We start from the raw sequence: 22,568 nt of genomic DNA, 5'->3' as shown, positions 1-22,568 counted from the left end.
CACTGCCATTCCTGGTAATGATGAATGATGAATGTCAGAGCAGAGCACCATAACCTACAGAAACAGGTCTGTTTGGCTTGGGCCCTAAATAAATAAGCCAGTTACACATTTCTTGGATGGCTGGCAAAGATTTTGCTGTCATAGCAACTTCCCCATCCAGCTTGCTCTGCTTAGATGAGTCATGAGCCTCTGTCCAGCCCAAAGCTACTGGAAGAGGAGGAGCTGTACCGTGTCCACTTTTCACTTATAGCTAACTCGAAGTGAGGGGGAGGGACAGGCAGGGTTGCCTCCTGCACAGGCTGCTTGCCTACGTTATATTTACAAATGCCTTGGAAGCAGCAGGCAGACTGCATCCTTCTCATCACATTCCTGGGTGTGTCTGGGCTGGCTGGTGCAGTTACCAGAACATACCACATTGGGATTGTGGAAGAATACTGGGACTATGTACCTCAAGGAAGGAACATCATTACTGGGAAAAGTTTCGCAGAAGACAAGTGAGTAAACATGGGGTCTCCATAAATTCCCAGGTGGCTTCCTTTTCACCTGAGATGGGGAAGATTGTATTCCTTGGGTGGTTATAATGGGGGTGAGTTGGTCTAAATCAATAGGAGGGGTTTTTTATGTGCTTGGAAAGCCCTAGACAGAGTGAGTGTGTGGTTTGGAAGAGATATTCTTAATGCTATCTATTTGTTGGGCCTTCTATTCACAGCCTTGTCTGGGAAGAACCATGTACACAATCAGGTGTTTGGATAATGGCTCATTCTATAAATGGACAGTTTTCACTAGACACCTCTAGTAACTTCAATGGGGTTCTAGATTCAGTTTGTTTAAAAAAAAAAAAGAAAGAAAGAATGGCAATCCATGGGATGAAAATTTGAGAGTTTTCAAGAATTCTTCAGTGATAAAACATAGAGTATTTTCTTAGTTTTTATTCTGGAATGAAATATCATCATCGGAAATATCAATAAGTATACTATAGGTAGTTATGTTTTGTTTTTGCTTTGCAATGTTTAAAAGAGGGACAGTTACAGTAGATTTAGCTGGTATTTTAAGAGCTTCATTGAGTCCATTAGAAATGGCTTTTTTACTGGTGAGAGACTTGTTCTAGCTCTGATTCACTCAATCTGAGGGCACTATCCTATCCCCAGAGTCTTTGGCATAGCTGGGTGAGATGGTTATAGAATGTCCTATATCCACGATTTTTATTTTTGCAGAAAATAGCCCTTGCTTCCTGTCTCCCTTGAGGAGTCCAGTGTCTTATATCCCTTTTTATTTGTTCCCTGGAGCTCCCTCTGAAGTCACCCCCACCCTCAGCTCCAGAAGTCCTCGTGTATATGTTCAACTTTGAGCTTCTTGGACCAGCTTTTGAGATGTTCTGGTAACCACTGTTAAATATTCGGATGCTTGCTTCTTTTCCAATAGGCAGAGCCCTTTGCATTCAACATCTAAGTTCCATTTTCTAAAGATGAGGCTAGTTGATAAGATTCAGGAACAGCAAAGGGTCTGCCAACAATTCTTTCAGAGTCAGGTCCCCCTGCCCTGGTGAAGGACTAAAGATCCAGTTGGCTTGGACACACAACTTTCAGGTTATACCACAAAGGTGATGTAGCCATAGTTTTCTTTTATTTTTTTAATTAAAGAAGGATAATGCTTGTGCCAGCCCAGCTGCCAAAAGGAAAAAAAAAAAAATTTCTTTAAGCTTTTACCAGGAAATTTAATGTCCAGGGGCTATTTCCAAAGAAAGTTCTTGACTTCTTTGAATTCCACAAGTGCTGACCATTGGTGGTGGCAATCTTCACTGTGACAAAGGGATATGAGGTTGAAATGCTACCCTAACTGCTAGTGTCCTTCCCTAAAAATAGAGCTCTGCTGTCCTCAAAAAACCATTCAATATGAAATAGTTGTTGTGAGCAGCTAGTGGATGCAAGACTATCCAAGATGTGTGCATTGAGTGTAGTGAGGATATTCCTTAAGCTCAAAGTGATATTGGACTACCTTTCTCTATATGATTGAGTAAAGAAAGAATTATATCTTTTTCCTAAAATGTCCATGTCAGTATTCTTGTTTTCTATTCTTACACAGGAATTCTGTTAGAGACTTTTAATTCATTGTTGCTTGTACATGTTATTTTATTCTCATGTTACGAGCCAGGAACTGAGGTTCCATGAAGTACTTGCCATACATCCATGAAACCTGTTTCTTGGTAAAGATGATCATTTTTTGCTGAATTAAACTCAGCTTTGAGGAAGCCAGGGATTCCAGTAATAAGAAGTTTCTAGAAAGATCTGATTCTTACCAAAGACAGGTTTAGTCCACTTGTCACTCTTCTCAGAGAGACATTGACCAAACCAGTTACCTATTCATTTAGAAACCCAAAATAGTCAATACTTTAAAAACTCAAATACTAGAATGCTATTTCCACAAAGCTGGATGTAGGAAGAAGTAGAGGCTCTCTTTTCAGCCATAAGACAATGATTTGAAGGAAATACAATAGATGTATAAAAATAGTTATGGTGTAAAAGAAAAGGAAAATGTCCATGACTAAAACAGAGTTTGATATCAGATCAGAGTGAGGGGGCTTAACAAGTGTGGTTCCCTGTGGGAGGAGCCTACCTTTTAGGGGCAGCTAGCTTATTAGATGTCATACTTGGATGCTGAAGTCCCCACATGTTTCCTTCTGGTATGTAAAGGGACGACATTAATGTAGGATGGCCCCTGACTCTTGAAAGGGGAGCCTGGTTGAGTGCATGATGTATATTAGTTTTTATCAATAATTATGTCAGGAAGTGCTGCTGGTGTGGCAGGTGGTCCAGGGCAAGTCCCTAAGAAGGCACAGCTGTGGTAGGCTGCTGATCTTTATTTGAAGACCACAGGACTCATGTCTCAGGCGCTACCACTCACAGGTATCACAGTTGTCACATTGTGGGACATGTATGGAGTTCAGCATATGTGCTCTGTGTGGTGCCATTTTCCCAGGAGCAAGGAGTCATCTTGGATGATGCGACCATGCTTGTCACTCAGCCTCCTGCAGGATGAGTAGGTAGTGCTTCTGAGGAGAGTCTACCAGTTAGGATGTTCAGAACCACACAAATGTCTGATATTAAGAGGTCCAAGAAAGCCAGGTTCTCACTATCCCAACAGGAGTGGAAAAAGCCTGAAATGGGAATCAGAAGACCTGACTTCCAGTCCTTGCTCTGACCCCAATTTGCTGTGTAATATTGAGCATGTTACATAGTGTCTCAGAACATCACTTCCTTTAATTTGTGTAACAAGGGAGTTGAAATATAATCCCTGAAGTCACTTGTCAGAAATTAGGGGAATAGGAAAGTGAGTGCCAAAGTTTCAGTGGTATAAAAAACTTGGAAACCCAAATTAGGTAGCAATAAGAGCCTAATAAATCCTAACTCACAAGGATGAGATAGGAAATGAATTGAAATCATTTTACTGAGACACTATAGCAGTCAGATGGTACAATTTAATGTTCCAATTTGGTACCTATGCCTGATCATAGGGTTCAAAAATATAATTGAGATTATATGCACTGGTATTTTCTAGGAAGTATAACATATAGGAGCTCTATTCTATTTAGAAATATTTTTTCCTGATGAACATATTTCCCCTCTTTCCTGTTGTGCTTAATGGGGACACATGGCTGCTTTGATTTGCGTGGGGGATGGTGTTCACATTTGATCCATTCATGCCAGTCCTGCTCGAGCTCATAAAGCACTTAATTAAGGTGTGATTGTGCTTCTGTGGTTAAGCCTGCTCTTTAATGGAACCAGACTGGGTTACCTTGTTTAAAGCCACAATTCTCACCAAAGCCCTCATTAGGCAACCAACACGTGCAGGCTTTTTCTTCCCAGTGAAACGCAGAGGTTTTTGTGGACATTAATGCACAGGCAGAACCTCACTTGGACATGAGTGCGGCCGACAACTGCTCAAACCCCAAGTTTGTGGGGTCAGCTAAGGGAACTGACCCAACCACATCACTGTGCCAGCCCAGCTGATGGCAAAGGGTTTTGAGTACCTACTAGGAGCAGGCTGCTGTATGGGTGTGAAGGAGAAACCCATATGTCTATCTGAAAGAACCAACTGAAAGGAAGCAGGTTGGAGAAGAGAGAGACTTTTGTAAGCTTTGAAATAAAGGGAAGGGTTTCATTTTACTGATGTCATATGAATCCCCTAGGGCTGCTGTTATTTCCTGAATCAGTTAGTGATTGCTTTTGGCTGCCAGTAGCAATAAGAATAGATGAATTAAACAAATTAGGGTTTTGAATTCTGTTCTGAAAGAATTCTAGATGTGACCAGTCCAAGGCTGGTGGGACATTTTGGCATGATAGAACTTCAGGGCCTTAACAATTTCTGACTCACCATTCTTAGCATTTGATTTCACTCCTCAAGGAAGTTCATGGTTACAAGATGGGTGCTGGAAATCCAGGCCTCATGTGTATGTTCCAGAAGGGAAGGGAGGAAGAGAAAAGGTAGAAGGAACACAGTTTCAGCTGCATCAGCCCTTTAAAGGGCTCTCATGAAAATTCCACTCAACCAATTCTAGTTATATCTCGTTGGATACTCCAAGCCACAAATATACTTTTCTGTTTGGCCTGAATAACAGCAGGATTTAATTCTGTTACTAAGAAAGAAGAAGGGCATGAATTTTGCAAGGCAGCCTCAAGCCCCTGCCACCTTCCTGTACCTCAGTTCTCTCTGTTTCCCATCCTTCAAGAACACCCTCACCTTCAGATAGTGGGGTTCCAAGGCCTGGTTAGTGGGGTTCCAGAGAACTCATAGATAACATTGATTGCTAACTGTCATCGAGCCCTTATTATGTTCTAGGCATTGTCTTAAAAGCTTTCAATGCTATGCAGAGGACCAACAGACCTCTGTCCCAGTCAGGGGAACCAGGAGGCCCAGGGTGGGTTTCCCCAGCCAGGGGCAGCCCAGCAGTTGTCTGAGGTGCCAAAGCAGCCTGGCTTGCTGGTGGCTGTGGGGCTCTGGTATCAATTGACGAGCTTAGAATTCTTCCTCCACTTACTAAGCAGTAATTGAATCTCCCTTTGCCTCAATTTTCTCATCAGTTAAGTGGGGATAATGATAGTCCTTGCTTGGTGGTGGTGGTGGTGGTATTGGTGGGATGTATGAGCTTTCTGTGGCTGCTATAACAAATTATCACAAACTGGGTGGCTTAAAACAATAGAATGTATTCCTTCCCAGTTCTAGAGCCAGAAGTCTGAAATGAAGGTATAAGTGGACCGCACTCCCTCTGGATGCTCTAAGGGAGGACCCATTCATTGCCTATTCCAGCTTCTGGTGGCTACTGGCAATCCTTGGCTTGGGGAGGGAGTATCACTCCAATCTCTGCCTCCATTTTCATATCACTTTCTCTTTTGTGTGTGTCTAATCCCTGTTATAAGAACACTTTTGGGCCTTGACTGGTGTGGCTCAGTGGACTGAACACTGTCCTGTGAACCAAAAGGTCAATGGTTTGATTCCCAATCAGGGCATGTGCCTGGGTTGTGGGCCAGGTCCCCAGTTGGGGCCCATGAGAGGCAACCACACATTGATGTTTCTCTTCTCTTTCTCACTCCATTCCCCTCTCTTAAAAACAAATCGATTAATTAAAAAACAAAAACAAAAACACTTTTGCTGGTATTTAGGACCCATCCAGCTAATCCAGGATCATCTCCTCCTCTCAAAATCCATAGCATAATCACAATCTACAGACCTTTTTTCCAGATAAGAGAATTAGGATGTGTACTTATCTTTGGAAGCCAGTATCAGCCCATCAGCAGTGATTCCTGGCACCAGATTAGCACACAAGAAATGTTAGTGTTAGTCATCATGGTATCTCTCCTACCTCAAGGGTTTTTCAGAGAGCAAGTACTCTGTGGGAAAGAAACTTCAAATGGCCACATTCTCTTTTCTAATTAGAGCTTTGCCAGAAATGATCATTATTCCCATAACTCCCATTGGTTTAGCATGCACTATCCAGACACTGTGCAGGAGCTCTGCATCTCACCTTATTCACTCCCCATGATGGCTCTGTCATTGTCACCACTTGACAGTGAAGGAAACTGGGATTCAGAGAAGCTAAGACACCTCCCAAAGATCTCACCACATCAAGTGGGGCAGTTGGGATTCAAGCTCGTTTTCTTTTCACTTTACTGCGTGAATTTGCTTTAAACACACCTCATGTATGTTTTGAGGGGCTTCAGTGGAAATGAAGTGCGAGAAGAACTCAAAACAAGTGGTGCCAGGAAACCAGGGTGAGAGAATGTGAATAGAAGCACATTGCTTAGATGAGATGGCTTTGAAATAATTAATCTGATTACGGAGGGCGTGGGTGCACCTGAGTTGCAATGTATAATTTACTATCTCCACCCTTCTCTTTGCCAAGTTCTCACTTGTCTCACTTTGGTTCTATTTTCTTCTCTGTGAACTACGTCCCTTCTCAAGCTCAGACAACAGTTGCTTGTCCATATTGTGAGTATAATGATCTCATGCATTTGCCCTGACCATGCCCTAGGCTGATGTTACTTTGAAGCTCATTCTCACCCTATCCCCCCACCCCCTGGCATGGGCATACGCACGCACGCGCACACACACTCAGACATTCAGCTCTATATGATATACTTGCCACTTAATATAGAAAACTGAGTGTTGCTATTTATTCTTCAACGCATATGTTTTGTCCTCCCAATGAAATGGAAAGTCTCTTGAGGGCAGGACTGAGATTCATACATCTTGGCCCCAGTTTTTAGATTAATGTCCCCTATACAGTAGAGGTTCAACAATTGCTCAGTGGTTGGAAGGAGGGGGGAGAAATTTTGCTAAAATATCCAAGCTGTTGGGGACAATGGCTATGGCAAGGTGCACACCCCCTGTGAGCAGTGAAATCCTTGGACTCTAACCTGGAGTCTACCTCTGCACTGGTTAAATGATCCCCTCAGGCAGGTTCATTCCCACAGAGCTTAATCTCACCTGCTTTTGAGAGGTGCCTCTTTTTTGCAGTACTGCCCCTGTCCTTGCCAATGTGAATGAATTTTGTCCTTAAAGCAGTTGCTAATGTGGAACTTCCAGCTCAACCCTGATTCCTTCACAGCAGGAAAGAGATACCAGCTCAGTTTGAGTCAAATGTCAGAATGTATGATGGAGATGAACCTGAGAGGTAGTGATTACTGAGGCCTTCCTGTGGCTACGCTATGAAAAATATATAGCCCACCAACGCAGGAATTCTAATGCCTGCACTCAGGCTACACCTCAGGCTGCTTCCTGTGAATGGCTTCCTTTAAGTCACTCTTTGCTTTGTTTGGGGCAAGATTTGCATATTTTAGAACTCGTAGCAGCTGGAGTTTCTGTCCTACTTTTCCAAATGCGTAAAGTCTTATTAGAGGTAGTTGGCTGCATAGACACCAAAAAAGACTGCTTTCTGTTACTACTTCCATTTCTTCCCTGCCTTTTCTACTTTCAATAGCTCCTGAGGTTTCAAATAGTACTATGACAGTGGTTATCAACCTGTGGGTCGCAACCCCTTTGGGGGTCGAACAACCCTTTCACAGGGGTCACCTAAGACCATTGGAAAACATATAATTACATATTGTTTTTGTGACTAATCACTATGCTTTAATTATGTTCAATTTGTAACAATGAAAATACATCCTGCATATCAGATATTTACATTATGATTCATAACAGTAGCAAAATTACAGTTATGAAGTAGCAACAAAAATAATTTTATGGTCGGGGGTCACCACAACATGAGGAATTCTATTAAAGGGTCGTGGCATTAGGAAGGTTGAGAACCACTGTACTATGATTTCAGGTAGTTCTTATAGTTTTTGTGATAAGTGCTAGAGAAATGTGATTTCCAAATGTGCATCCACATTAGAATTTATTTAGTCAGGATAAGTCAGGTTGTGCTATAGTTACAAATAACCCCCAAATCTCAGGGACTTCATACCACAGAGGTGTGTTTCTCACCCACTGGGTTTCATCAAGGGCCATATAACTGCTGGACACCTGAGCAAACGAGCAAGCCAGGCTGTTGAGGCCTTGAGGCTTCCCTGTCTTCACTGGAGGCTTCCCCTGCAGCAGAGGAAGCCAGGGGTCCTGTAACTCCATGTCCTGGCCCAGAAGTGGCGCATGTCACTTCCATTCATGGCCTATTTGCCAAAATCTTGTGGCCCCACCTAACTGCAAACGTTCTTTGCTCTCCACTTCTGCTGGGAAGAAAGAAGACTTGTAATGGGCAAGCACTGGAAAGCTCTGCCGAAAGAATCATTCAGTGAGCTTCAGACACATGTGGAGGCCATAGCCCTGGCACCAGAAAGTCTGAGACTCTTGCCCTGAAATGAAGCTTGGGGACCTAAATTTTGGGCAAATGTTGCAGATAATTCTGATAGAGTTAGTACATAGGTGGACATTTGGGAGCCATTGCTTGAATAAACCTAATCCCTTCTTGAGGTGACTATTGGCTCTTTAGGTGATAAGACTGATAAACATTCAGGAATGTGCAAAATAAGTCAATATTTAATTCAGTGCTAAAATATGCAGCATATGCAGTAAATGCTGTAGGAAGTTAGTGAACAGTTCCCCTCCCTCCTCTGATCGCTTCTTGTTTGGGCAGCTCTGCAAGACAATTCATTATAAGAAACTTTTGCTTAACATGCATTTGCATGTGTGTTTACACATGTGTGTGTGTGTGTGTGTGTGTGTGTGTGTGTGTGTTGGGAGCCTGGAGTAGAAAAGTGAGAGGGTCAGATGTTCAATGGTACTTTCCATCTGCAACTGGGAATCTGCCTTTGGGAATGCGAAAATACTGTTTTGTATCCATGGTTGGTTGAATCCATAGATGTGAAACTGAAGAATACAAAGGACCAGCTTTATTTTTTGAAAACAATCTGCATGTAAGTGGATCCACACAGTTCAAAACCATGTTGTTCAAGGGTCAGCTGCATATCTGATGATGCCTGGATCCAGGGTAGAGTTTATGGCTACAAGAAAATATCCAGTGAACATCTTTCCAGAAATCCATCCAGTAACCTTATGAGCTTTGGTTTGCTGGGCTTGCCTTCCAAAGACTGCTTTCTTTCTCCCAGGGACCTGCTGACAAATAGAGTTTATAGCCACCTCACCCTTTTGTGATTTATAAACCGAAGCTTAGACCACAACAAAATTAGAAAGAAAAGAATTTAAACAGAATACAGCATGGCTTTAAAGTTTAAAAGTGATTTCTTCGCAACCTTATTACTTCCTTGCTCTAACCAGCTGAGGCAATCAACCTGCCCCAGACCACATAATATGATCATACAACATGGTCAAACCTGTCAGCAACAAAGCCCCTCTTACGGAGAATGGCCTTGGCCTCAGCAGTGGGAGAGCTTCCAGGGGTCCTCAGATGAGCCAAATTAAGAGGTGAGCAGCTGGGTCTCAGCTCTAAAGGGTGCTAGAACATCATGGGGGTCCTGGAGGCATCCCTGGGGGGACAAAATTCACTGGAAATGACATTGAAAGTGGAAAAAATGACAACTTCCAGACCTCCTCTAGGGTGAGTATTGTATGTGGTTGGAAAGAATCCCTGTTTGCAATGGGAGTTGGGAGGCGGAAGGAGGAGACCCCAGGGTATGTGTTCAAGTAACGACAGGTGGTCACTCAAGTGCCTTCCAATAAGGATCAGTCCAGTGAGCTTTAAGGTGGAGTGCTCCTTCTTCTCGTGACCAAGGGAGATGAGAACTGCCACCACCAGGCTACCTTCTCCTCTCCACAGCCCTCAGTCTTCCCTCCAAAGAAGAGCTGAACAAGATGGGCTTTTTTGGTGTTTGTTTTTTTTTCAAATATCAGTTGGAGGCCCATATTAATTATCTTCCCAGAGCACCAGCTTCCTAGCTGGCCAGGCACCCACACATGTCAGGCCTGCCCAATTCCATCAGCTAGCCAGGCCTGGGTCACAAGGCTTCCTTCCACCAATACCCGAGGGGACTTGATGTCTCAGGGGTTAGGCTGAATCACTTGCTCCATCACTGGAGCTGCGGGTGGAGGCCCCTCCAAAGCACTTAGCATGACAATGGGGAAGGTGTGTTCTCAGATCAAAGAAGAGTGGGAACACTGACTTGGCCAAACTCCAAAGTGTCTACCGCATCAGCCCTTTCCATATCATCGCGTGGGTAACTCGTCTCGGCTCTTTGAGACCATATTTGGGCATTACTTCCTCTAGGACACCTACCCTGATCTGTCATCCACCGCAGATGGTGTCCCAGAACATGATCTGTGTTCTCATGACTTACTTTTCTAGAATGAGAGCTCCTTCAAGACTTTGCCTTTTTTCTCTGTATCCCAGGACTGAGTACAAGGTTTGACATAAAGTTTGCAGAGTGACTGAGAGAAAGGCATGCATGAGCATGTGCAGGAGTGTGTACGGGGGCAGGACTTCCCTCTCACCCGCAGAAGGACACAGCTGCACTGGGATGGCTGCACCCAGGAGTGGTGGAGCTTTTATTCAAACTGAAGCCAGGACTTCTGCAGTTGGAGCCCTATGCTAAGCACACAGACTGAGGGTGGGAAGGGAGTTCCACCTTCCCAGGAGAAGATAGTGTGGCTGCCTCTGAAGTAGTGTCACCAGTGCTGCTATTGTCTCAAGCTCTTGGACACCAGGACTGAGTGTCACCATCACCCTGGGGCCCCAGGAGGGCATCTGGCCACATCACATCTTAGAATCCAGTTTTTTCACATCTGCCTACCCCTGTCTCCACTGGTCTCCTGCTAACCTCCCCGCCACTCATCTTTGCTCTCCCCTTTGCCTGATTCCTCTAAAACTTGCACACCACAGTCATGAGGATGGTCCTTAAATATTGATTATCATGTCTTGACTTTACGAAAATCTTCCCTGAGCCCTCAGTGCTTCTATAATAAATCCTAAATTATTCAACCTAGAATTGAAGATCATGGTCAGTCTTTTCCCAGATGTCTGTCACATGTATCCGTACTTCTCACTGCTCCCCTTCCAGACCCGGGCCCAGCCTATAACCTCCTCTCCCCCAGTACTATATGTGCTGCTTCTTTCTCATTGCTTGTGCTCTCTCCCTGCTTAGTGTCCTCACTTTGCCATTTTGTTACCTAATCCTGCTTCTCCTTAATTCCTGCATTTTTCATGAGGTGTTTTCTGACCTCTTTGACACACAGCAGTCTTTCCCTTCTCTGAACCAATATAGTCATTGAAAATCTGAGCTTATATCTGTTGCATCAACCACTCAATTGGCACTTAATTATATACTGCTGTATGTAGTTCCTTAATTTTTCCATTATTAGATCAAGAACTCTTTTGTATCCCTCCACAGCACCTAGCAAAGTGCTGGGAACACGGTAAGTGCATATTAAGTGTTGGTCAATTGAAAAAGCAAAGGGAAGGGGTAAGAAGGGGAAGGATCTAATCAAGGAACTAGTATAGATGACCCACGGACATGGACAACAGGGTGGGAATTGACTGTGGGAGGCGGTTTGGCAGGGTAAGGGAGAACAATGGGGGGGAATGGGACAACTGTAATAAGAAAACAATTTTAAAAAAAGCAAAGGGGAGGTGTTGCATGAAAGGAAGCACGTGGACAGTGTGACTAGTTTTTGGTTTTGTTTTACTTTGGTTGTGATACTATTTGTGCCTTTTGGTTTGTCACTTAACTCTCTTAGCCTGTTTCCTCATCAGTAAATTGAGGATAATCTTGCCATTTTTACAGCAGTTATAGGGTTATGATGAACACCAAATAAGAAGTCATATGTACATGTAATTTATGACCTGTTAAGGTATGTTGTTAAGATTTTTCTTTTAATTTTAATTTTAAAATATTTTTCTTCTTACTTTTAGACTTGCAACCTTATTTCTCGAAAGAGGGCCCAACAGGATAGGCCGTCTTTACAAAAAGGCTGTTTACAGACACTACACAGATGAGACCTATTCCACAGAGATCCCTAAACCACCCTGGCTTGGATTCCTGGGCCCCATCTTGAGGGCTGAAGTGGGGGATGTGATTGTCATCCATTTAAAGAACTTTGCTTCCCGACCTTACTCTTTGCATCCACATGGTGTTTTCTACAACAAAGATTCGGAAGGTAACTATTGATCCTGTATTATTGGTGGCATGTCTCTATTTCGTAAGTAAGGCACCTGCCAGTTACAGTGAAAGGGACTCTAAGAGCACGATGATGACACGTGCTCATTGTCTCCTCCCAGTCTCCTTCTCTCCCCATCTCCATCTGTTCCCCCTTCACCTTCTCTTCTTCCTTTCCTCTCCCTTATTTCCACCCTCCCTTCTTCCTCACTCTTGTTCATGTTGGGACAGAACTGGGGGCTGACCTCCCTTAGCACAAGTACCACCGTGCCCCCTGCTGCACATTAACTTCCATCCTTGTCAGTCGCTTGTGACTGGGTAGTACGTGACAACAGGTTCCAGGGTCCTGCCATCTCTAATGGCCCTGCTGTGGGGAGGGCGTCTCAGGGTGACTTGATCTCAACTTCCCTGCCTAAGGCTACTACCGTCTCTAGTGCTTAGTTTCTGAAATGCCCCTGTCTTCTTGTGTGCACTGCAGGAGCTTCAGTAGTGCAGTTTCTTGAGTCCTCTCTAATGTTCTTTGTTGTTTTTTTTAAATTTTAAACAATATTCTTAGACTTTTGGTACAAAAGTGTTTTTCAGTATTCAGAAGTTTTTCACCCTTTTCTTCCATTGGAAGTGTGCAGCAAAGCCCTTAGTCCAAGATTTGGTCCTTTTGAGTAGTTGAAAATGAGCACATAAAACTGCATCAGATAAACTTTGAAGAGAGTTTTGCAAATATAAGAAATAACTATTAATGCTTTTTAAAAAGAATTTATTTGTTTTTATTTATTTATTTTTAGAGAGAGGGGAAAGGAGAAAGAGAGGGAGAGAAACATCACTGTGTGGTTGCCTCTCATGCGCCCCCAACTGGGGACCTGACGTGCAACCTAGTCACGTGCCCTGACTGGTAATTGAACCAGCGACACTTGGCTCACAGGCTGATGCTCAATCCACTGAGCCACAGCAGCCAGAGCTGCTTTTTCTTTAATATAGTTGTGTAAAGGTATTTATGCTGCAGGCAGAAAGTAAAGATGTATCATGATAGCTGGGACTTTTTAAATATAGAAAAAACAAGGACATCTATAAATTTTCAATTTTGCCTAACCCTTCTATATTTCTGGGAAGCATACCTCACTACCAATATGTATTTTACTTCTTATGGCCAATATGTACTTTCTTACCACCAATATTTTAAAAGGTTTGCCTTCATTTATAAACCTTCCATTAAATACCCATCAGGTACCAGAAACTGACTCTCAGTCCTGGGGGGAAAAAGATGAATGAATTATAGGCTATAGTTGAAAGTCAATGGCTATAAATGTATGGGTTTATTTCAGGGATCTCATTTCTGCTCCACTGATCTATTATATATGTTTATCCTTGCACCAAGGCCATACTATCTTGATTACTATGGATTTATAGTAAGTTTTTAAACTGGGTAGTATAAGTCCTCCAACTTTGTTCTTTTCAAGACTTTTTAGCTTTGCATTTCCATATAAATGTCGGATCAGCTTGTTAATTTTTTTTAAAAAGCCAGCTAAGATTTAGATGAAGATTGCATTCAGTTTATTGATCAACTGGGGGGTGGGGAGGGGGTGTTGCCATATGCATTTTAAAGGTAAATTACCATCTAGAAAATATTGAGCCTTCCAATCTATCAACATGAAATTTAGATCTTCAATTTCTCTCAACAATATTTTAGTTTTTAGTGTACAAGATTTGCATTTCTTTTCTTAAATGTATTCCAAAGTATTTTATTCTTTCTAATGCTGTTATAAATGGAATAGTTTTCTTAATTTGTTTTTGATTGTTTGTTGCTAGTGTATAGAATACAATTAGTTTTTGTATATTTATCTTGGATTTTACTATCTTGTTGAACTGGTTTATTAGCTGATGTTTAGTGAGTTCTTTGGAATTTTCTATATACAGAACCATGTCACTGTGAGTAAAGACAGTTTTATTGCTTCCTTACCAATCAATATATTTTACTTTTTCCATTTTTCCTTTTTGCAGTGACTAGAACCTTCAGGATAATATTTAATAGTAGTGGTGAGAGCAGACATTCTTGCCTTGGTCCCAGTCTTAGGAAGAAAGCATTCAGTCTCCTCATTAAGCGTAATGTTAGTTATGAGTTTTTCTTAGATTATGTTGGAGGAAATTCCTGTCTATTCCTAGTTTGCTGAGAGTTTTTAATTTGATAATTAAATTTAATTTCTGTTTGGTACCTATTCAGATGATTATATAGTTTTGTCATTCAGTCTATTAATAAGTTGTATTATATTACTTTATTTTTGAATGTTAAATCAACCTTGCAATCATAGGATAAATTTGGTCATGGTATATAATTTTCTTTATATGTTGCTGGAGTCAGTTTGCTAATATTTTGTTAAAGATTTTTGTTTCTACATTCATGAGGACTATTGGTCAGTGTTTTCTTTGCTTGTGATATCTTCACCTGGCTTTGGTATCAAGGTAATGTTTGTCTTCCAAAAACTGCACTTTTACCCTTCTACCCTTTGTTTATGAGCTAACATGTTTCTCTCACAACCCCACCAATCCTCAATATTCTCAAATCTGATGGGTAAAAGTTTGTATAATTTCTAAAAGCCCACACATCCTAGAATACATACAGCCAAATGCATGTGTTTTAAAATACATACTCTCATATTGTTAATGTTGTTTAGACTAGGATTGCAATAGTGGAGCTGGACATAAATGGATACATTTGTGAAGAAGCAAGGATAGGACCTTGTGGTGTTTGGGGAATGGCAGGGAAGGAAGAAGGAGACAATAACACTTCCTTTGTTTTAACTTATGGCACTGAATGCTGGTGGTGTCTTTCATGGAGAGAGAGGGCAGTGGCTGAGGACCAGGTCTGGGAGAGCTAGTGTTATTTGGGAAAGGTTACTTTTGAGACCTTTCTGAGATTTGCAAGTGGAGATGTCCAGTAGACAATAGGATATCAGTGTAAAGTTCAGAGGCCAGGTCCAGGCTGGAGATAAAAGTGGGAGTCACTGGCATGGAGCTTGTTGGAGTGCTGCTGGGATGGGTGCTGTTGACCAGGGAGAGGGCTCTGGGCATGGAGCCAGCATTATAATGTGAGCGTTTCTGACACTGAATGACAGATAGAGGAAAATGTACTGGAAAACTAGACTGAAAAAGAGTTGCCAAAGAGGATGGTGCGATGTCATAGAGCCAAGAGAGGAAAATTTTTTAAGAAGGACGAAATGACAACAATATCAAATGCTGCTGAGAGGGTAGGTAACGGGAATTTCCTAAAATGTTCTTTGGATATAATGGGTGGTGGTTAGCACTCTGGCTTTTTCATGTTCCTCTATCAGGTTAGATCAATTCTCAGGTTAGAAAGCAATAAAGTACATTAGTTTAACTTTGAGTAAAAATGGTTTTGTCAAATATTTTTCAGTATTACATTCTCACCTTATATTAAGGGCATATGTCTCCTGTGGTCTTCCTAAGTCCCCACCTCCCGCCTCCTGCCCCACATCCAAGCGTGCCTGTGCACCCAGCCCTGCCCAAGAAGCTGAAGTAATGATATCATCTATCCTTGCTAATATGCTGCCTTTAAATAAGTGGGTGTTACTAAAAAGACTTAAACTGCCTGTTCATCCATTGTTTAGTCAATACTTCTTGAGTATTTACTATGTGCCGACCCTGGCTGGTTTGGCTCAGTGGAGTGAGCGTCGGCCTGCGAGCTAGGTGTCGCTGGTTCGATCTTCCAGTCAGGGCACATCAGAGAAGGAAAACTCTGATTCCAAAAAACCTCCGCTGCCTTGCGGCATACCTCTTCAGGGGAAAGGCTAAGGGAGTAAACCCCGACAGAAAATCCGGAGCCGGAGTCCCTAAGGCGGTTTGACGTTGTAGTCAACACCGGCAACTCCTGCGGCGCACCTGAAACCAAGCTGTATCGACTCCGTCTTTCCCTTGGACCCTTCAGCTGCGAAGAGAGGGGGGGTCTGCTGCATGGGCAACAGCAGACCCTCCATATCACCCTGCCCAGGCTCTGTAGCTTCAGCTTCACTGGAGAGGACACTCCAGCGTCATCGCAAGATGTCGATTCAACATGGGAGGAGACAGATACCGTGTCACTCCCGAGTCGGACTGCACAACCATTCTCGGCGGTGCAGATAGACTCTTAAGAAGCTACACCATCGTCTCTCGAGACGGACGGCTGCCGACGACGATTTACTATGTGCCATGCACTGCAAGGGTATCCAAGAAAATCAGATTCTAGCCTTCATGGTTGAACCTGATTATTTATCTATTGGTTAAATTTTTTTTTTTAATAGCTCAGGTACTTTATTCAGGGATGCCATTTTAAAGTACTGTATCTGATCTCAAGTCCTCTTTCCCAAAGGTCAAATATATCTTGTTTTGTACGTTAAATCCAAATATTAAGTTGCAGTTGTAAACATTCCCACCCTACAATGCCAGACAAATATTGTAAATATCAGCAGGTTGGTTGGAGCATCGCCTGGTATAACAAAAAGTTGCAGGTTCTATTCCTGGTCAGGGCACATACCTCAGTTGGGGCACGTTTGGGAAGCAACCAATCAATGTTTCTCTCTTACATCGGTGTTTTTCTCTCTCTCCTTTCATCTCGCTCTAAAATCAATAAAAATATCCTTAGGTTAGGATTTTAAAAAGATAATAATAATATATATATATATATATATAGCAGGAAGATAAGTAGCTGATACAATCTCGTTATTGTTGTTTGAGATATATATTCTGTTAAATTTTGATTAAATTTCCTTAGTATTTTAGTTACACAAATGATATAATCATACATGCTCATTAAAAAATTCAAACTATTAAATATTAAAAAGTTATATATATATATTTTTTAATAAACCATCCCCTGCCCATGATAACTGGTGTAACAATTCTCTGTGCATCCCTCTAAACTCCTCACCATTTTTATTTGCTTTTTTCACTTAATAATTTTGGAGATATTTTTTCATGTCAGTACTTTCTATCTACTTAATTATTTTAAATATTGCATAGCATTTCATAATTTTATGTACCATGATTTATTTAAAAATTTACAAAATAGTGAAAGTCTTTACTCTTTCTAATTGTTTAAAATAACTAATAACTAATAATATTGCAAAGAGCATTGTGTGTGTGTGAACACCTTTGCACAAATATGATTATATCTGAGGAATAGATTCCTACAAGCAGAATTGCAGAACAAAGAGTATAAGCATTTTCAAATTTGATTAATATTGCCAAAGTCATCCCAAAGGCTGTACCAATTTACACTTATTTAAAAAACAAAAAATGTCTTTTTCTTAGCCCTACTCCTTAAGATAACTAACAAATTTCAGTACTAAAAAATAAACATGAAGTCTATCTGAAATTCATTGTCTATGTTATTAACAATAACTCTGAAAAGTGTCTAATGTAATGACAGTATACAAAATGACAGTATATAAAATTTCCTAACCACTTAGCATTCAGTTTTAACAACAGAAGCCTAGGTATAAGAAAACAGTTCATAACAGAAAACCAAAAGATGAAACCCTTCCTTCTTTCCTGCTTCTTGGTCATAAATTCAAGACTTCTCATGGACTGAGCTCCATAGGCTTATGAGTCTCTATGATTCAAAAACAATAGATAGAATAGGATTTAGGTCTTCTAGGACTACTTTTAGAATCCTAGCTATTCCCAGAATCCATATGGTATGAAAAACTATGGATTTCCAGAATCTCAGCAAAAGTTTCTGAGTTTCTGAATAATCAGATATTTCCCATATGGCCTGGCTTGGCATGAGAGTTTTATTATGTTCTACATACTACTGGTTTCTTGATGGTGAAGGAGGTAACACATTCTGTAATTGCTAATTGCTCTGCACTTTTGAAATGTGAGACAGTTATAATAATTTAGCTTACAAATTGTCTAACATTTTGCTTTCCTTGTATTTTTATTATAATTTGTCTAAAAAATTCCTCTGAAACACCTTCAGCTGATAAAAGACACCCTCCACCTACTATTAGTATCATGTTTGGAAAAAATACAGCCTTTGAATATTTGCCTTAAGGCAGTCCAGCATGCAGTGGTAGTTAATATTTAACCAATATGACCCTATTCGTATTTACAGTTAACACTTCTTAAGATATAGAAGTAATACAAAAATGCCAAGATAGGTCAGAAATAAGACCAGTTATTAGGTGAATCTGAGAGGTAGACATTTTGATATCATTTTATCCCATAACAGATATAAAATCATAATTATTAATCCATATTCCCTAAAATAGAAATATCTGAAATTATACTGAATGAAAAGAGCCATACTCAAAAAGTTCTGTACTGTATGATTCCATTTATATAACATTCTCAAAATGACAAAATTATAGAGAGAAAACAGATGAGTGGCTGCCCGGGGTGGGAGGGACAGAGAGAGAAAGGGATGGTGTGACTCCAGCGGAGCAGTGAGGGAAATGTTTGTGGTAATGGAACAGTTCTGTATCTTGATTATGAGGTTGGTTAAAAATATCTACACATGATAAAATTGCATAGACCTTTAGATATACACAAGCGCATATAAAAGTAACAAAATCTCAGTAAGATTTATAGATTGTACCATGGTCAATTTCCTGTTTTGTAATAGATACGATGGTACCACTGGGGGAAAATGGGGGAAGAGTACACAGGACTTCTTTGTACTACTTTTGAAACTTCTTGTGAATCTATAAATATTACAAAATGAAACAATAATAATAAATACAATGTAAAAAAAATTTTTAAAAATAACATTTTGCAACTTTGGAAGACATCAAAGACATAATTTATTATATCACTCAATAATTTGTGTAGGGAACCATTCCTTGTGGTTTAGGGAATTGTAGCCAAGGCCTGAGCATGACTGCCTCCGGCATCCCGGCTGTGCTTGCCTTTAAATCTCAACATAAGGCTGCATGTGAGACATAACTGAAAACCACTCAGAGGGTTGCCATGGCAATTAGATTTTTAAAAATGCTTATTATGCTTTTATGCTTTAGAACTTGCTCTGCTTTCTTTATCTATAATGTAACATAAACAATCTCTAGCAACAAATGTATGAAACCTTGCACATACTGCCAGTGTGGCGTCAAGATGTTTGATAGACCCTGACACAGACTGGTCACTGTACCCTCTGTACTAGTACATGTAATCTGTTATTGTCAACTGTAATCCTAACACCTCCAAGCTATTGATGATTCATGAATCTTGACCTTGTATCTCTCATGTGTATCCTCCTCAATAAAAGGCATGAGGGAAGAAGGTCTAATGGCTGTTCTCTACTAGAGAGGCAGCCACCTTCCTTCCCCCAGACATAATAAAGTATCCTAGGTAAAAGTTTGTTCCGCCGTGGTCACAAAGACTCTGCTGGATAGAGCAGCTTCCAACTGAGCCTAGGGTGTATGAGACACATCCACGTCAAATTTGTATGTAATGATTTTATTGAAAATAATCTTTTAGAATTTAGCACCAACAAAAAGTTCCTCTCTCTTAAGGAACTGGTAAGTTTCTTTTTATTGGACAAAGAAGGAATATGACCTAATTATATCAACCTAATATATTTTAAACCTAGCTATAATCATATGATCTAGATATAACCAGGAAATTCAGAGCTACTCTTAATACTGAAGGGCTCTAATTAAATTAATATCCTGATTTCCTTTATATAGGTTTTGTTCTCTGACTTTATCTTTTCAGTACTGTATAGTATATGGGTTTAATTTTAAAAATAATTCACATTTTTCAGGTTAAAAATTAGTATATAAAAGGAAGTTTTACATAAACCTATACCTAAAAAGAAAGTATGTAAAAATAAAGTGAATAAATATGCAAAAACAGTCCATACACTGTATTCCCAAAAATTTGTGGAGGGTATCATAATGTAGTGGGTAGTCAGACACAATAGGATTGAAATCTGGCCCAGCCACATGCTAGCAGTGTTACCTTGACTTAACCTAAAAGAAGATAATAATACATACCTTATGGGGTTGCTTTGAAGAGTGAGGTAATATACACAAAGTGTCCACTTACATTTGGGACATAGTAGGGTCTTCATGTTGTTGTTTTCTCCTGGTACTCTTCTCCAAACATCAAATTATATTTCATGGTAGAATTTGTTTAAAAGATAATGTTAGATGCTTTTTAGTCATATCTTTTCTTTAGGTTGCCTTGGATACACAGGCTCTTACTGTCTCTTTTTTGTTTATTTTTATTTATTTTATTTTATTTCATATTGTATTTTTTTCCATTTGTATTCCTTACAGCAGCACATTTGCAGGCATGTGGTTGATATCCAACATTGGTTTGTTGAGTGAATTAATGAGAGAATGGAGAATGAAGCTGGAGTGTTTTCACATCCATCTCCCTCTCAGCCCTCACCCTCCAGCCTTCTCAGTACCACCTAACTCCTCTTGGTCCTTCGAGGCCCCTCAAATCCCACCTCTGTTATGAGGCTTCTGATAATTAAAACTTGCCTTCTACCCAGGTGGTTTTCAAGCTCTTTTTAGCAGTGGACCTTCCTTAATTGAAAAAACCGGTGCAATCTTAGTTTATAAAACAGAGAAAAGGAATACCATGCCAATTTGCGAAGACCCCAAGTTACATTCAACACATCACTCTGACTTATTCTCCAGTTGACTATGCATTCATTGTTCATATTCTTGTCTCCCCAGAAGAGCTGAAAGATCCTTGGAAGCAGGAAGAATGTCCTAACTTTCTTCCTATCTCTTGTGAGACCTTATACAGATGCTGAATCTGCTCTAAGTGTCCAAGAGGTGTTCATTATTTCTTCATTTGCTTCTCCTCTCCTCTCCTTCTTGAGCTGATGTTAAGTTGAATGGATTGAAATCTTCTCGATCGGTACAGGAGGCTCATCAGAAGGGGTCCTTTGGAACATTTTTTAAGCATCTGGTTTTGTGCAGGACACTCATATACATTGTCATCTAGTTCTCACAACCTCGTGAGATACATATTAACATTCCAGCTTTACCCACTAAAAAAATGAGAGTTTGAGTAATTTACTTCAGTTCCATAGGAAATAAATTTTAATTCGTATGTATTTGATTCCAAAGCTCTGGACCTAACTACTATAGCATGTGACCTCTGTGTTTAACTATTTTTTTTTTTTTTCTTTTCTTGGAAGGAGCCCTGTACCCAGATGGAACATCTGGGAAGAACAAGAATGATGATATGGTTCCTCCTGGCAAAAATTACACCTATGTCTGGCCGGTGAGAGAAGAATATGCCCCTACTCCAGCAGACGCCAACTGCCTCACCTGGGTGTACCATTCACACATCGATGCCCCTAAGGACATCTGCTCTGGGCTAATTGGCCCACTGCTGGTATGCAAGGAAGGTAAGGAGGTAATCTCCCTACCAAGGAGCTGTTGCCAGGTGGGTTAAAATGTAGATATAAATTTCAGGTCTTGTCTTGTGACCTCCTTTGCTTCATACAGAATGTGTATCTTCTTCCAAGTTTTCTCTAAGATAAAGAAATTCTTTTAACAGAGAAGATTAATCTGACACCATACCAGGGGCAAAATTTCAGACCTCTGTCTAAGAACCATCATAGTCTTCTGAAATGGATATGCTTTTTTTAAAAAAATATAAGGACATTCCATATTAATAGCTGTTAACACTACACTGCCACCACACATAGGAAAGTGAAAAATGTAGTCAAATGACCAGGAATGCTTTTGCTTCATTATTGTGCCCACACAATCACGTTACTATTTTATTCCCTATTAATTGATTCGGAGTGCCTATGCCATGTTAATAAAGTTGACTTCCTTTGGAAACAGACAGATTTCCAAGTCTGCAGGTATGAAGATTTTCTGTCTTAGGACTTTTCTCCAGTTCTGTCTTGTCTATTAGAGAACTTTGCTGCTCATATGATGTAGGTTACTCTTGCATATACAGGCCTTTGACAGACTTTACACTTCTATGACACCATTGGCAGGAAGCAAAACTCACCTTGAGTTAGTTTACTTTGATCTTTTTTTCTCTTTTCTTTTGAATGTGTTTGATAGGTGTCCTGAATAAACATTCAGGGACAAGGACTGATGTGGACCGAGAATTCGTTATAATGTTTACTCTGGTGGATGAGAATCAAAGCTGGTACCTCAATGAAAATATCAGACATTTCTGCACTGACCCCGATTCAGTTGACAAAGAAGATGCTGCTTTTCAGAGGAGTAACAAAATGCATGGTGAGTGTCTCCCGTGTTAGCAAACACATACTAACTGCCTTTGTGTCTGGGGTACGATGAGGGGTGCAAAAACACCAAAATGCTGAAACTAGTTTTCCAAGATTTGTAACTTAATGATGAGAATGATTGGAAAGTGATATGAAACATACCATGTGTCAGAACCTGAAGCAATCTAAGAAGTGACAAGACAATAGATGTAAGTTAAATTGGGTATGACAAAGCTATGGTGCAGAAAGTGGAAAGATTGTTATAATCAGGA

General features: G+C 40.6%; 1 protein-coding gene across 1 annotated transcript in view; it reads left to right on the top strand.

Moving 5' to 3' along the window:
• The first annotated feature begins 324 nt into the window (after window positions 1-324).
• The window catches only part of HEPHL1 (hephaestin like 1), a 68,559-nt gene continuing 46,315 nt past the window's right edge, over window positions 325-22,568 (top strand). Inside the window, exons 1-4 of the mRNA XM_090265851.1 lie at window positions 325-494; window positions 11,855-12,099; window positions 21,244-21,456; window positions 22,130-22,309. Coding sequence (XP_090121977.1) covers window positions 325-494; window positions 11,855-12,099; window positions 21,244-21,456; window positions 22,130-22,309 — 808 coding nt within the window. The remainder of the gene's footprint in view (window positions 495-11,854; window positions 12,100-21,243; window positions 21,457-22,129; window positions 22,310-22,568) is intronic.

Source organism: Furipterus horrens, unplaced genomic scaffold (genome assembly GCF_987537825.1).
Source record: "Furipterus horrens unplaced genomic scaffold, mFurHor1.1.pri manual_scaffold_2, whole genome shotgun sequence".
In the NCBI taxonomy this organism is placed as follows: Eukaryota; Metazoa; Chordata; class Mammalia; order Chiroptera; family Furipteridae; genus Furipterus; species Furipterus horrens.
This window is presented reverse-complemented; position numbering and strand designations above follow the sequence as displayed.